At 39.3% G+C, this 16,581-nt stretch overlaps 1 protein-coding gene across 5 annotated transcripts; it reads left to right on the top strand.

Moving 5' to 3' along the window:
* The first annotated feature begins 249 nt into the window (after positions 1–249).
* cyth1b (cytohesin 1b) lies at positions 250–15,995 on the top strand. Of its 5 annotated transcripts, XM_011488313.4 has the most exons (13): positions 6,524–6,642; positions 6,725–6,793; positions 8,815–8,897; positions 11,032–11,096; positions 11,741–11,807; positions 12,193–12,311; positions 12,464–12,657; positions 13,576–13,724; positions 14,228–14,340; positions 14,705–14,783; positions 14,876–14,947; positions 15,199–15,353; positions 15,434–15,995. In XM_011488313.4, the coding sequence occupies exons 5-13, from the start codon at positions 11,748–11,750 to the stop codon at positions 15,510–15,512; spliced, it is 1,020 nt and encodes a 339-aa protein (XP_011486615.1). In that variant the 5' UTR covers positions 6,524–6,642; positions 6,725–6,793; positions 8,815–8,897; positions 11,032–11,096; positions 11,741–11,747; the 3' UTR covers positions 15,513–15,995. The 5 variants fall into 5 exon arrangements, 4 of the variants coding, with proteins under 4 accessions (XP_020567662.1, XP_020567663.1, XP_078793778.1 ...); XM_020712003.2 differs by lacking the exons at positions 6,524–6,642; positions 6,725–6,793 and adding an exon at positions 250–535 and having other exon boundaries at positions 14,228–14,339; positions 14,707–14,783; XM_020712004.2 differs by lacking the exons at positions 6,524–6,642; positions 6,725–6,793 and adding an exon at positions 4,762–4,940 and having other exon boundaries at positions 14,228–14,339; positions 14,707–14,783.
* Positions 15,996–16,581: the final 586 nt, after the last annotated feature.

Consider the following 16,581-nt stretch of genomic DNA (forward strand, 5'->3'; position numbering starts at 1 on the left):
ATACGAGGCAGCGTGTGTGGACATTTGTCATCACTTCCAAGAATAATTTCACAACTGTTTAAAGTGACACAACAGTGGGTGTCTATGTGTCTATGAGCAGCTAGAAGATGCTTTCCTTTCTTCGTCAGGCTTCTTCACACAAAGAGCGGCAGCTTTTAGGGGTTTTTTTCTCTGTGTGTTGACAGCAGAGGGTGGAAGCGTGGAGAGCGTGAGGCAGAATTTAGGAGGCAGGTCAAGTGCGTGAACAACAGTGAAGGGGGAGGAGGGAGGGTTCCAAGCGCAGAGTAATTTTCTGAGAGTCCGTCAGATTCTGGCGGCCAACAGGAGAGAAGGGACGCTTTTTCAAGGAGCTCCTGGCTGAATCCTCAGAATAGAAAGCGGCAAGGCGATGCTGGAAAGCGTACGCTGACCTGAAGGCACAAACTCCTGAAGACGAGGTCTGTTGTGATGGGGACTGTGAGTGAGCTGTGCGCATCCAGCTTCCAGGCTTTTCTCTGTCCTACAGTGCGAGCAGGGACACCTGCTGCGGCATCAGGTGAGTGCCTTTGACAAACCATGAAATTGTTTGAAGATGCCATTTCCTAATCAGCTTTATGGACTTCATGAAACGATCAAGGAAAATGTTGTGAACTGTTCAAGAGAAAACTGGCACAAAGTGCCGTCAGTTGCCTTGGTGATGTAAAGTTTCTGAGACATGGAGCACTCTGGTGTTTTGTGTGTGTTTCTGACATTTTTTGTGTGTGTGTTTGTGCACACGCATGACTCAGTTTGTGTGTGCGTTTGAGATGGTGGGCTTGTTAGAGCATGACGCACACCGATCAACGTCTGGTCCAGGATCCTCCTCTCCAGTGGGTGATGGAGTGACATAATCTTTGTGGTTGCCCACCACCCTCCCTACATGCAGGTGCTTTCATACATTGGCTGTAGATTTATTCATAATAAAGCTCAAACTGCTCATTTTTCATTGATTTCCTCCACTGCTTCCTAATTTAGTTTTGCATCATAACCCAAATTGTCCCATATGGAATATTTTTGGTCAGAAAAATCATTTACGTGATCATACCGTGGTTTAGTGATTACAGTCCTAATTATATAGAAGAGTTTCATAATATCTGGATTCATAATGTCACCCACACTTTCTGAGGAGGTTAATCAAGAGCCAGAAAATTGTGTGGCAGTTATTCTGATTAACCCTGTAAAGCCCAGAAAGAAACATTTTTTTGGAATTGAGATTAAAACCCTTTGATGAAATCCAAAGTAAAAAAAAAATAACTCAATAGCATTTTTAATGAAATACAGTTAGGACTTGTTGGGTGATTTGCATTTTTGCTCACAATGTTAGTTTAAGATGCAAAAATATAGACATTAGTGTTCAGGAAAAAAGCACATTATCTACCCACTGTCGCAAATGTGAGACACACATTTGAGACATGATTTAATTGTATTATAAAGAATTAATAATTATAAAGTTTGAATATTACTTTTCCGACCAAAAGCGTTTTTAAGATTTCATTGAAATGACTTGGAATTACTACTGCCCCTTGTGGAATGATAATGAACTACAGGGCAGGAAACAAATCAAGTTTTTAAAAAATGTATTTGTTAGGAATAATTAGAAACAGAATAGTTAGAAACTCCCTTTTACTTTTATTACACTAACTTTTACTTTTTATTACACTAATGGTTTAAACTTGATTCACTATGTATTATCATCTCAAAATTATATTACATTTGAAGAAAGCACAGCCAAGCTGTTGTTCTCACAGTTTCTCCTCATCCTCCCTTTTTTCATCTTTGTGTTTACTGCTGTATGTGCTCTGGCAAATGTCTGTGATAATCTCAGAGAGATCTGACACTTGAAGCTCCCTGACCCTCGAACATCTAGCCTGCAACGACCTGTGGGTGTGATTTTCCCACATTGAATATGCAAATGCAGGGTTTATATACCAAGCACATTTTCCAGTTTTCTTTGTTCGGACCTTGCTGCAGCAACCCTGTGTAACGGGTTTACAGAAGTATTATATAATTACACAAAATTGTATTTTTTTATTTAATTTATTTTACATCTGGCAATTAATTAGCATGCCATCAGGGTCCTTTAGACTTGGGTATAAATTCATGCTCCCCCTCCCTCTCTTCCCTTTTTGCCATTCTAATCGGGAAGAGTTTTGGGGCATTATCTGACTGCAGCACGTGTTGATGCCATATTTTGTTACATGCAGAAAATAAAGAAAACTGCTCCAAGAAAGTTCCTCCGGTGTCTCGTGGCTTCATGGTGCACAAAAATCACACAACGCAGAGCAGAGATCAGAAAACGGTTACACCTGTTCATCTGTCTGTGACCCTTCGTACAAATTTGTGCCTCTTGTGCGGAGTAAATCTTCACTGAAGCTTAGTTTTGTCTCTGAGTCATTATTCATTCATTTCTGTGAGCAGGAGACCAAAGGGAACGAACCAATCTAATTTACCTATATTACAGTTCTGTTTAGAATCCCCAGTTTCCTTACAGTATTTTTTAAAGAAAGTTTGGATCATGCTCATGAAGTATGGGGTCTTAGAAATGCATGCATCAAATATGACACGAATGGTTAAGGTTAAAGTAAAATAAAATAAAAAAGGTGCCCGTTTTTTCCAATGTAAAAAACATGTTGTCTGTTGTAGCAAAAACATATTTGATACGTGTTTTTTTTTTATACGTTTTTTTAATTTAATTTTATATTTTTTAACAAAAAAAAAAGCCATCTAGACATTGATTCAGCAGAAGAATTGCTCAGATATAAAATATAATTTCAGACTGAGCACAGAGGCTAAGTGGTGGTATGTCCTCGTGCCCATTTCCAGATTATGCCCTGCCAAATGAACAGATTGTGAAAAGACTAGACCACTAAAACCCTTGCGTATTTCACAACAGTAAGAGCTTTAATGAGTGAAGCAAACAAATGTCCTGGTGGGCAGATCTACACTGTTCATCAAGCTGTAGGGAGATTTTTTTTCCCAATTCAGTGAGCATGTTAGCTGGAGTTTGATGAGAATTAACTTTCACGCGTGACCACACTGGATTTTACCATGAATTGTTTCTAACCTGAACATAATCTTTTATGGAAAAAGAAGCACAAAATTACTCATCTTTGTTCATCAAGCGTTATAACAATCCCAGATGTATTTGGGTCATTCTGTAATAATTACGGGTACATTTCCTGTCAAGCAAAAACTTAAAATATCAGTATTCTTTTAAGATAAGTAAGTTATATCTTTCTATAATGTACATCCTTGGTGTTCGAATTCATTTCATTGGCAAGCTTAAGCTCAAATTAAGTGTTTGAGGTCCATTACCAGCCCACGTTTAGCGTGTCGTTGAACACGCCTCACATGCCCGGTGTGTCCATAGATTTAATAAGCTAAATGTCTTGCCCAACTTCACAATTTACCATCCAGTCTGGTAATTGAGTCACCAAACAATCAATTGATAGACAATCGGTAAATTCCCTCCTAAATCCATGATAGTAAACATGCATGTAGTTGTATTTCTTTGGTTGCGGTATAGTTTTCTTTCAAATTTGTTTATTTCTTTTATCTTTTTAAATTTTATGAACATAAGACAATCTTGATACTAGGACATTCTGCTGTTCAATTTAGACCAAATCCTGGAGTGAAAAAAAGGCTTGCTGCAGAGCAAACGGTTTTATTTATTATTTGTGAGCTGACACTTTAAACTTTCAGACCATTGGAGTTCTTCCTCACCCTGCATCAGCATATCCTGTTTTTGCCAGGCCAGGATTCTGCATAAAGCTCTGATTCAATCGCACAGCTGCAATCCTTTGCCCTCTTTTTTCCTCTGTCCTTCACTACACCCTCTCCTCTCCCTTCCTTTTAATCAGACATTATCATCTCTGATAGCAAACCCACTGATTCAGCTTTTAAAGTGTGATTTTTCCAGAGACCTAACTGTTTACTGAATCAAGAAAGTGTTGTGAAACTTTGCAAAGAAATCCTTCTGCCCACACTGAAGCCTTGATAAAGGAGGATTATTGACAGAAGTCAGCAAAAAAAGAACTCAAAAACTGTATGAGATTCCTCAAATTACATTCAACTTACATACAAAAAGAAATGTAAAGAATTTTCTTGCTGTATTTATTTATTTATTTTTACAGAACCTAATTTACTTTTCAAAACTTCTACACTGCTAATAAAAAGTCAGTTTGTTGGCAAAAACAGGTTAAAAAGTACAAATACAAAAAAATAACAAGAAAGGTAACAAATTTATTTTAAACAAAATCTGTCTTATAGGTGATGGGCAGCAGCACAACTGTATGTCATAAATAAAAATGTTATGTTAAAGTTACATTTAAATTTAGTTAAATTGATTACTATTGCTTATTGTATTTATGTCATGTGATTTAATCAAAATATTGGCATGTATCAGTAATATTATGTATATTTGTATGTTATTTAAAATCCAATAAAAGGGTTTTTCTATAAACCAGTTGTAAAAAATTGTATATAAAACAGCTATAAGTGAGACAAGAACATTTTCACTGATTATTTCCTATTTGTATCCTTGAGACGTAGTTAGCTTGCAATGACTAAAATGTAGTAAAGTTATTATTACACAATTTATCTAAATATGTCTTTTCATCTTGGTGATTTGGCTAGTTTTGAATGATTGATGTATGTTTGAGGGAAGCAGACATGAGGTTTTGGCAGACCTCCTCTGATTGGCTGTTGGGATTCAGGCCACGCCCCCTCATCCTTTCTTCCACCGGTGTTTTTTGTCCCTCCGCAGTCAGTGTCACTTAGCGGCGCTTTGGCTTCACGTGTGAGCGAAAAGTAGGCTCGTCTCGACTTCTGAACTTACTTTCAGTCAAAAATATTAATTAACAACCGAGAGACATTGTGAAACGGCGGGGTCATAATGGTTCTGAAGTCAGAAGAAGGAGTTGGTGAGTTTCAACAAACAAACAAACACACACACACACGCAGACGCTTCACACGAACTTGACAGCTGAGCCTCACGCGCTCAACTGCTGTATGAAACCATCACGTTCGGGTGTTCTGTGTCTCTTTAATGTGTTTTGGTTGTTAAATTCAGCTTCAGTAAAAACAGAGCAACAAGTCGTCGTTTGATGCTTTTAGGCAGACTTTATGAACAAGGGAGCTATTATGATGATGAATGGAGGCCAGACCTCCCCGGCATGTGTGCTGATGGTACAGCACTGCATGTGTCTAGAAATGAAGTCAATGAATCCTTTTGAGCTGTTTAAGTTAAGGAATTGTCCCTAAATATCCTTTTTTGGGGTGGGGTGGGGGTGGGGGGCAGCTCAGAAAGGGACGACTGTCATGAAGATGTTCCCAGCTGCTCTAGAGCTAATAGTTCTACAGTTTCCATCCTCAATCATAGTTAATCCAAAAATGTCTTCATTCTGAAAAGGATTTTACTCATCAGTCAATGACACTAGTGAATAGTGAAATGTTGATTTACTTGTCAAGTTTCCATTCTGAACAAAATTGTAAGTTCTATTAACTAACAGTAACAAAAATGTTTTTTTTAACCTGAAAAGGGCAACAAATGCTAATTTGATTATTCAACGCTGCACGTTTTAAAGACCCACTCCAATGAATCACTTTTGGATGTTTTTAATTTGTTCTTATGGCATTCTTTAGATGATGACGGTCATCATCGCTCAAGAACAAAACATTTTTGAAGAAACTATTAACAAATAGATGACAGATAGTAAAATAGCAAATTTCTTGTGGGTTTTAGTTTGTGAAATTTCTTTTCTGCTTGTCCTGACTAAGATGGCGTCTTAAGATCAAAGAACATTAGATTATGGATAAGTAAAGTGAACATTTCAAAGATTAAAAACATTTTTTTTTAATGATGAAAACTTTAGAATATTAAGTCTTTATTTATAATTGAAAATCTTAATGTTTTGATTTGTTAGAATTGTCTACAGCTCTGGTCTTCTTTTGGTGCTGTTGTTCTTGTTTACTTTGTTTTTATTCAGACTTTTCTGGCTTTTTGAGCCTTCAGGCTGCTTAGAAGGATTACATCAATAACAGACCAGCAACCCACAGGCCAGAAAACTCCAATGTACAATTATTGTCAGTAAACAGAGCCTGACTTCATGGCTCTCCGTCTCAGATAAAGACACGGTTCTTGTCATGAGAAACTGCGCAGCTGCCTTGGGTCTTGGGTCATGTTCTTCTTGGTGAACACGGCATGTGATGAGCAGAAACAGGCCAGCATTCGGTTTATCTGTTTGACTTGTAAACCGTCCTCCATCGTTTTCAGCTGTCGTGTCCACGTGTGTACAGCGAGCGGGAAGGAGTTAAGACGCACACACACACACACACGCACACACACAGTCCTCATTTAGCCGCTGGCATGCATCCCTCCTCCCCGCTCTGCTGGATTTAGAGCTTGATGATTAGAGATGCAGGGAGGCTGGACCGCTGCTCTGCAGGATTGGGACTAGGATTGACAAACTCTGCTGCCAAGGCGGCTTCATTGCTCCGCTGCCATCAGACCGGACTCTTTCAAACTGGTCCGGAGCCGTGGAACGCCGCACCGGGAGATTTGAGGAGGTGAAGGTCCGGTTTCGGCTGAGCATTTCTGCGTGGGCTTTGATCCTTCCACAGATGGTATGAACGTTGTTATGACACAGTTGTGTAGGTGTGTGGCGTGTCATCATCCCTTCTGCACTCAGCCTTTTTTTTCTTGCAGAAGAACGAGTGAGCGTGCGTGTGCAAACCGTCACGTCTTCCTGTGAAATTGAGCGAGCCGGAAACCTGGGTAGAAAACGCTACAAGTGCAGAACCTCTGTGGCTTCCTTGTACACGAGGAAGAGGATGTGATGTCTTTACTCATTCCAGAAAGGGGAGGAAGAATAGAAACTGCATGGTTACATTATTTTGAATAAAAAAATGACTTAAAACAAACCCTTAAGAGCTTATAAAATCATTTCTCCTTCTGAATTGTGCTTTGTAGTATAAACTCCCACAAATCACTGCTGTCCCCTTGTCTCTGACTGACAGGAAGTGGCTCTAAATAGCATTTTCTTTTTTCTGTGTTTACTTGTTTTTATAATAGGAGCCTACTTTGAGCCTTATTGTCTGTGTAGGGGATGAATCAGTGTGTTCCCATTTTGGTTTCCTCATCAGGTACTTCTTAGGATCTTAGTTCTCCATGGGTGGAAGGACAGAAGTTAGAAGGCAGTGTTTGAATAAAGAAAAATGATGCCATTTTTATGAGATGGTTTCATACATTTCTGTTCAGTAAATGTTTTTTTAAAGATCACTTTTACTAAATTGGGGGGGCGGGGTTTAACTTTATTGAAAAGTATTTCTGGGACAATGGGAGGTTGTTGCTAGGAAGATTACCCATCTTTGAGAGAAGCAAATGATCTTCTTGACCCACAGTCATTTACACAAATATTTTTTTCTGAAGCTAACGGTCACACTTTAGTTAGTCAGAGCAGGATTCTGCAGCGTGAGGCTCCAGAGCCTCTTTTATCCTTCCATTGAGGCCCTCTGGCTTTAAAGAAACACATTTATACTTTCAGTGGTATGTAGTTTGGGTCATTTTTTTAAAGTAGTCATTTATGTTTACATGTGAGATAACAGAGCAAAATGATTATTTAGTTTACAATCAAAGTGGCTTATTCCATTGAATTTTATACCAGCGTTGTGATAGAATTTAGGGTATAGAATGAGGAGAAAGTCATGGTAGAAAATATCATGTTTGACCTACAACATTTTATTTTGAAAGGAAATTCTATATGCTACTGTCAAAAGTAAAGAAGTTAAAGTTGTCATTCATAGAAAAATATAACTTTGTTCTAATTACATTATTGTAAATATTTAAAAGCTTCATTTAATAAGTAAATGGCCAGTAAAGCATAAATAAAGTGTATTTTCTAAACAGTGGCTCTCGTTGGGTTTTGGTCCATAACTCTGCCTATATGCTGTCCTTCAAGGTCTATAAATATTGTTCATTTCAGGCCTTGTGCGTCTGAAAATATCTCAAGGGGAAACCAGCGCTAAAATAAACACCACACAGACCCTGAAATGCTTCATGAAAGAAAGTTCTAACAGTTCTCACGTTGTTCCTTTGTTCTGACTGACATGTGGGGCTGGTGAAACAAACACTTTCCCAGAATCCCCAGCATCTCCATAATAAGTTTGACAAACAGCAGCTTGCTGCCAAGCTATCATTTTTCTCCTTTCTAAACGTTATTTGACTAAAAGAAGCCACAATCCTACTTTTGGTGTGTGTGTTTCTGGAAAAAAAGTCACTTTAACCTCCTTATCAGCCGTGTCCAGATATTCTGTGTGGCTCATGAAGATCTTTTCTATCAACTATCACACTCATGCAGTGAAGGGTGTGTTTCCACAGAGCTGCGGAAATGAAACCTTTTTAGATTTTCTATCAAGTCCACTGTGACTTTTTATTTTTTATCAGGTTGGCATTTAATCTTCCCACAAACCTTCAGTTAATATTTTTATGATGACTTTTTTGAGGGGTTAAGCACAGCCTTTGGAACACAAATATATCGTATAAAAGCGTTTTAATTTCTTAAACCGTCATTTATTTCAGCTCATTTTCTGTATTTCATCAGAAAATATCAATTCTAAATTAAAAAAAAAACCAGTTTTTATATGAATTGATTAGCGTTTTTCTGTTTCTGTGTATTGTAATGCTCCATGTAACTACACCTATAGCTTTGGGTTCTGTTGTTGTGGCATTCCTCTTTTTCTAAGTATGCTTGTTGTGCGCAGGAGATGTCTGAGTGAAGGTTGTTCTTGTGCTTTCAGTGCCCGATGATCTCAGCCCAGAGGAGCAGCAGGAGCTGGAGAGCATCCGCCGCAGAAAGCAGGAGCTGCTGCAGGACATACAGGTCAGGTGACACATTTACAGGGATCCACAGCTGTCAAACAAAAATAGGATTTTGAATTTTTTTTTTTTTTTTTTAGAAATAGGGCCACAACTTAAAGACCCACTCCATTGAAAATGCTGTTTTGGTGTTTTTTAACATGTTCTTGTGCCATTTTTCTGATGACGGAAGACACATATAAAGAAAATTGAGCTTATAATTATGTTTCTGAGTATTTTTTTATTTAAATCGAGTAATCAGGAGCAGAGATGCCATCTTCTTTTGATCAATTGTAAATTGATGGTCTTATTTATAGTTTTGCTGTTTTTAGTCCAAATCAAAAAACCTGTCGTTTTCCAGGACCTAGTTTCTGTGGAGGGGCATAAATTAAATACACTTTATGCTTTTCTGGCCATTTGCTTAGTAAACGTAGCTCTTAAATATGTGCAATAATTGATTTATTACAAAGTTATTTCCTCAGAAATTCACTTCTGATTTGTGGGCAGGACTGTTGAGGAGTCAGCCTGCTCTCACATCCCATCATCCATCTGTTTACATGTTGTCCCGCTAGCTTACAGCCCCTCACACTCCAACCTAACATTACCAGTGCAACAAAAAGGGTGAGCAATATTGGAACTAAGCAGTTGACAGGTTTTTAAAATCTCCCGATTTTAAAAACAAAGACGGACACGGACCTTATAGTCTACAAGTGGATGCATCAGAAGCTGTGTTTCCATTGACTGTGAAATTGTGCAAATGGATGGATTTGCAATCATAAATGTTTCGAATGGAAACCCGACATTTTCGAAAAAAACTCGCATGTATTGAAAAAAAGGTTTTCTGCTTGGAGGAGGTGGTTTTTGAGGTGCATCGACATTGACATATTTCACAAAACTGCAAAGGAAACACTTTTTTCAAACTTAATGAGTCACATGACAAACAACCGGATGGCAATGCACATCTGGGTAGGGCGGGCGCCACAGGAGGTCTAACAGCATCGCAGAGATCATCAAAGTTAAGGATGTCATGCAGAATAGTTGGATCCACAGTTCCTCTGTAAAATCACCAACCACGGTTTCCTAAAATCCCTTCATCTGTAGCCACTCCCACATTTAAGGAGCTCGGCACTCCATGGCCTGAATAAGACGCTGACGTATCCTTTGATAGATGATGACAAGCGCTAGACCCGATGCAGAAATTTGAATTTATCTGCTGTAAATCAAAGTTTTGTTCACTTCCGTCGCCATGATTTTGAATGACTTATTGCATGAGTTGGTTTGTGTTTATTCGCATAGTTATGATTTAATGGGAAAAGTGTAATTGCAATATTGTGTTTGTTCAACATTTCTAGAATGTCAATAAAGTTTTCACAAATGTGTAAGGGAAAACAGCTACAATGGAGTGAAGCAAGGAGCTTGTGGCCTACCGTCTACATAACTAAAAAACTTTTTCTAACTGTATTTTTTCATCTGCTCCTGATTCACAACAATTTGAATAAAGAAATACTCAGAAATGTCATTTTAAGCTCAATATTCTCTGTATATGTCCTCCATCCAATGAAAAATGCTAGAAGAACATGTTTTCATTGCAGTAGGTCAAGAATGAGCCTGTCTCCTGGTCCTGGTGTGTCTGCTCATAGGTTGAGTTCCGTTTACTGGATTTGACTCCAGTCTTCTCGCCTCTGGTAATGTCTGGGTCTCTGGAGCAGCTCCACTAAGCCAGTCAAAGGCTTTTATCCTGTGTATTCCTGTCTCCACAGCAGTGTGGCTCTCCAGCTGGCTTTGCAGGGGTTTGTGGACTGATAAATCTGGGTCAACACAAGGGAGGCAGGGGGAGAGTTAAAAGAGGATGCAGGAAAAAGCTGCTGGATTCTGAGCCCAGAACAGGTGCTACAGATCTCAGGGAGGACCCTCGGAAGCTGCTGCAGAAACTGAAACTCGAGCCTGTATGGGAGTAAACCCTGTGTTGGCTTTTAGGGGGGGTTACCGGGTCACTGCTGTGACAGACTGAGCTCACTGTTGATCAGTGAGTTGTGGTTCAGAGGGTTTTGTTCTAGGTCAGATGTCACACATGGTCGTCCACAGGGTTTCCTGTCAGCGGAGCATCATAAAATAATGCTATGTTTACATGCTAAAGCACTTCGTTTGTCTCCTGGTAGAGGCTGAAAGATGAGATCGAAGAGGTGACCAGTGAAATAGAGAATCTGGGTGTGACTGAAGAGAGGTGAGATCATGTCTAACACACAGTAACACTCTCATCCAGCCTTTGCCACCTGTTTTTATTTTACTATTTCATTTTTGATCTTTCAAATAATAAAAAAAATACACCATACCTTTTTTTTTTTTTTAATTTCTTTATTTTTCTGAGGCATCACAAATGAAAGCTATTTTCTTTACGGTAAAAAAGTAAAAATATTTGACTAAAAGCAAATGGCTTACAGGATATCGGTTCAAATCCACAAAAAGCTTTAATAATTATGGTAAAAATGATCTTAGTATTCCCAAAAAAATGTTAATATTAATATCCTCAAATGTCTAAACTGTAACCATTTGAAAATGATTTTCAACCAAATCACTTTTTACCCAAAAAAATAAACTCCCACTTCATCAATAAACTGATTAAAAATATTGTTTTTGAATACGGAAGTTCTCCTGACTTTAGAAAAAAGAATTTTGCAACAATTACACACTGCATTATATTTCTTTTTTTCATTTTTTAAATATATCAGTTAGGGCTCTCAAAATCTGCAATTTTGGTTTTCATTGTAAACATTTTTATTCCAACACACAAACGTTGCATTTGAGTAGAACATATATTAAAAACTTTGTCTGAAAGGATTCTGACTCAGATTTCTGGTCTGATTTCAGGAAAAGCATGCAGAGGAGTAAACAGATGGCTATGGGCCGGAAAAAGTTCAACATGGACCACACAAAGGTAAAAAAAAAGACGTCTTTAATACTTTTAGTCAGGCACTCTCTCACCTCTGATGACCACACAATGCTCTTACTATAAATGATTGCTTTAGTTTTTCTGTTTTTTGTTTTCCTTTGATTTCATTTTCTTGTTTTTTATTTCACATTAAGCCAATAAACAAACTTTTCAAAGTGAGGGTCTTTGTGAGTTCTTGTTAAAAATCACAAGTAAGTTCTTCCAAGTAATTCCAGGACAGGATGCGGTTTGGGGTTTTCTTTTAGTGACAATACGTTCCAACAGTGTTTATTTATATTAGAGTTTATTCAAAGCATATTTTTTAATCATTACGTGGTGATTTTATCTTCATATTCAGACTGATTATGTCGTCTGTTGTTTTTACTTTAAGGGGATTCGCTTCTTGATTGACAGCTCACTTCTGAAAAACACCAGTGAAGACATCGCCAAGTTCCTGTACAAGGGAGAAGGGCTGAACAAAACGGCCATCGGGGACTACCTGGGGGAGAGGCAAGTTTCTCTGATGCTCCTCTGCACGGAGGTTTCAGCTCATCTCAGGGCTCTTCTTTAGAATTATATGAAGCGACCTCATCAAAGACGTTTTAAGGCCAAAGTTGAGCGTCTGTTCTGGTGTCTCTGTGCGTGGGATTTTGCTGGTGCAGAGACGACTTCAACATCAAAGTGCTTCACGCTTTCCTGGAGTTGCACGAGTTCACGGACCTGAACCTGGTGCAGGCTCTCCGGCAGTTTCTGTGGAGCTTCCGGCTGCCCGGCGAGGCTCAGAAGATCGACCGAATGATGGAGGCGTTCGCCCAGAGATACTGTCACTGCAACCCAGGAGTTTTTCAAAGCACGGGTTGGTGGCGCTCCATACGGTTCTTCTGAAACATCCTAAAATGTCTCAACCCCGTAATCGTTTCAAAACTAGTGTGCAACAAATACACTTTTTACCAGCTAAATAAGATCTCACCTAATCCATAATCTGATTTAAAACCTTATTTTTATTCAAATATTGAAGTTTCTCTGATTTTGAAGAAGAATATCACCAAAACTGCACATCAGATTATTTTACAGGGCTTTGTTTTTTGTGTTAAAGACCCACTATGATCATCTTTTGATCTATTTTCAAACTTCTTTTAATTATGATTATGCTATTTTTAGTCCAATATAATTTCTGAAGAGCGGTAGTAGTTCTTTGGAACTTTGCCTCTGTGTTGTGGGCGGGACAGTTGGCGCGGAGCAACCCCGCCCCCCTTTGCTTCAGAGCAGGGAGCTTGTGTTTTTGTACATCACAAATAAGCTCCTTTTCAAATTTTATTTTTTGCCATCTGCTCCTGATTTACAAAGATTTTAATAGAGAAATACTCAGAAATGCAGTTTTAAGCTTTTTTTTTCTTTATATGTGTCCATCATCAAAGAAAATGCCACAAAAACATGTTAAAAACAATAAAAAGATGATTTTCATTGGAGTGGGTCTTTAAAAGATAATTTTAGTTATTTCTTTGCTGTTTTTCTAGCTTTAGGTTATAGTTTATATCACCAAAAAAGCATGTTTATGGGCATAATCGTTCTTAACTTCCCCTTTCTGATGTAGAACGAATACAGCAGGAAGTTTAAAGATAGTTGGAAAATGTAGTTCTAATATGATCAGTGATGTAACTTTTACAAACCTTCTCAATCCATTTATCACCAAAGTGACCTCTGATGTATCACTGGTTTACATCTTCACTAAATCTGCCTTCCTAATGTAGTAAACGTCCCCATCTGTCCTCAGATACCTGCTACGTGTTGTCGTTCGCCGTCATCATGCTGAACACGAGTCTGCACAACCCCAACGTGAAGGACAAACCCTCGGTCCAGAGATTCACAGCGATGAACCGAGGAATCAACGACGGAGGAGATCTGCCTGAGGATCTGCTGAGAGTGAGTTCACTCATGGGAATCCCTCCAGTCCACGTTCAAGATGCTAGTGTTTTTTTCAAAATAAAAGCCCAAATTTATGAACCCTAAAGAAGAGAAGTTTGATTCGTTGGTCCACAATAAAGGGTCATGGAGGAAAAATGAACCACTTAGGTTTGATCCAGAAGGAAGAGATAAATGGGTTTATGATTGTTTAGCAGAGAGGGAGTCCTTGCGCCTCCAGACTCAGGGAGGCGTCGGCGTCATTACATTTAGAAAGAACACTTTTGCCGTGTGCTGTGGAGGCAGTAGCTATGGCTACAATTTACTTTGGTTGTTATGGTTATGGCTGTGGAACGCTCCAATAACAGCTGAAGTAAAAAAAAACAGCAGGAAAAAGGACTGAGGTGAAAAATCGCACCACGGTTGATCAGACCTGTGCTGAAGGTGGCTTCATTCACTCAGAGGGAGTAAATATTCGACACCTCGGCATATGTGAAAACATTTCCCGCTCTCCGTCTCTGCAGAATTTGTATGACAGCATCAAGAACGAACCCTTTAAGATCCCGGAGGATGACGGCAACGACCTCACACACACTTTTTTCAACCCTGACAGAGAAGGCTGGCTGCTAAAGCTCGGTAAGTCCTGTTGAGGCCAGAAAGCCACAACTTACTGCCCTCTACTGGACAGAATGTGTAAGATATTTAAATTCTGAAAAAAAACAAAAAACTTTCCAGTTTGTTTCTAACACACTTTTCCTTGTCTTATTTTATGTTTTTCACTCCAGGAGGTATGTACTCTCTGAAATCGCTGCTTTTATGCACTGCTTTACCCCCATTTTCCCCCTGCTCCGTTCTTCACCTCTGCTGTCACAATCAAACTGTACTGTAATCTAAACATGAGTTCTGCAGCCACACGCCTGTAATTAACCTGCTGCTTTTCTTCCGCTCTGTCCTAATCCAGGCCACCTCACCTTTAATCAACTCACCTGTCATCTCTCCTCAGGGGGACGAATGAAGACCTGGAAAAGACGCTGGTTCATTCTCACAGACAGCTGCCTGTACTACTTTGAATACACCACTGTGAGGACATAATACGCAATCGTGTGCGCATAGATTTCTTATGTATTTCTGCAGCCCTCACAGGTTTTTTGTTGGTTTGTTTCCATTCATAGGATAAGGAACCCAGAGGGATCATTCCACTGGAAAATCTGAGCATCAGAGAAGTCGAGGACTCGAAGAAACCGGTGAACTGCTGACCTTTTCAGCAATAGTTGGCAACTTTTGAGGATTCAGATCTGGTTTCATTTAATAAACAGGCGGAGGAAATACTTTGCTTTTTGACTTTTAATAAATCATCTTCAGAGGCCTGCTATGTAATATGTTGACCTCAGAACAGACTAATGAACTGGAAGCAGATATTCTGCTTTCATATAAAGGTCATGGTGTCACTTGTTCCCGGTTTAACTCCTTCATTTTTGTCCTCGTGCTTCCTCAGAACTGCTTTGAGCTCTTCATCCCCAACCACAAAGATCAGGTGATCAAAGCCTGTAAGACGGAGGCCGACGGCCGCGTCGTCGAGGGAAACCACACCTTTTACCGAATCTCCGCTCCGACTGCAGAGGAGAAGGAAGAATGGATCAAAAGCATCAAGTGAGTGGCGCTTCCACTGCTGTAGCTGGTCAACCGAATCAAGACGATGTCTCACCGCCTGCCCGTGTTTCCTACTGCAGAGCTGCCATCAGCAAAGACCCGTTCTATGAGATGCTGGCTGCTCGGAAAAAGAAAGTCTCCACCCTGAGAGGCTTGTAGATGTGCAGAGGACAAACCTCAGAGGACCTGATCCTGCAGCTGCACTGACACTGGTTCAGAGGACTCAACTTTCAGAAGCTCCTCCCACTATCTTCTGAGCCGATGTACTGTCAGCAACAACACCGGCTTACAAGCAGAATTGTTTTAATGGTTCCAGACAAATCTGCTGGAATAACCATCCATGTTTTTAGTCACTGGAGCTCCTTGAACAATTTATCCCAATTGAGTTAAAAAAAAGTTTTTTGCTCCACAAAAGGTAAGATAAACATTGCTATATTTATAAAAAAACCACACAAAGCCGTTATAAAATATCTTTTTTAGGTCACCATCAGACACCGCCTGGATCTTTGGTGTTGGTCTGGCCGCATAAATGCTTGGAATAAATCTGTTTTTTCCTGCTGTTGGTCTTTTGTCAGAGCTGAAAGAACACAATATTTATTTTTCTGTAATTTATTGCTTTTCTCAATAAAACTCTGAACTACAGTCTTGTTTTTCCTGATTTACATCATTTAAATCTACCCCCAAAAAAACCACACTACCCAACATATAAAACAACGTCAAAGGTGTGTATGTCATCTCATGATGCATCCATCTGGGCTGCTCTGACAGAATCTGTGACTGATCTTAACTGAACAGGAAATCCTGTGAACGTTTTCTTTTCTTTTGGCGGATTCCACATGAAGCCGTGCAGCATCTCAGTGGTTTTATGTTCTTCACCCACACTTTCTTTCTTCAGCCGTTCTGCACACTGACGCTGTGTTTGGTTAGTGAAGCCGCCCGCTGGCTTCACAGACGGGGGTTTTCAGGAATACGTCACGTCGGTAATTTCTGAGGTTTTCGGGGTCATCGAACCGCTTCAGCTCCAATCAGAACTCTTCCATCGCAGATTTTTAAGCACTCAGCTTTACCATTTCTAAAAAGACTTTGCAGAAATTCAAATATTTTCACTTTTATAGTACATTTTTTGTTTGGTATGTTGCTGGAAGCTGATTAAAGAAATATTTGTCGTTTTTCTTTTGCTTCTCTACTATGTTTAGAAACTGTTTTACTAAGATCTTAGGCGCTTTGG

This window comes from Oryzias latipes, chromosome 19 (assembly GCF_053564925.1).
Source record: "Oryzias latipes strain Hd-rR chromosome 19, Olatipes_Hd-rR_3.1".
Lineage (NCBI taxonomy): Eukaryota > Metazoa > Chordata > Actinopteri > Beloniformes > Adrianichthyidae > Oryzias > Oryzias latipes.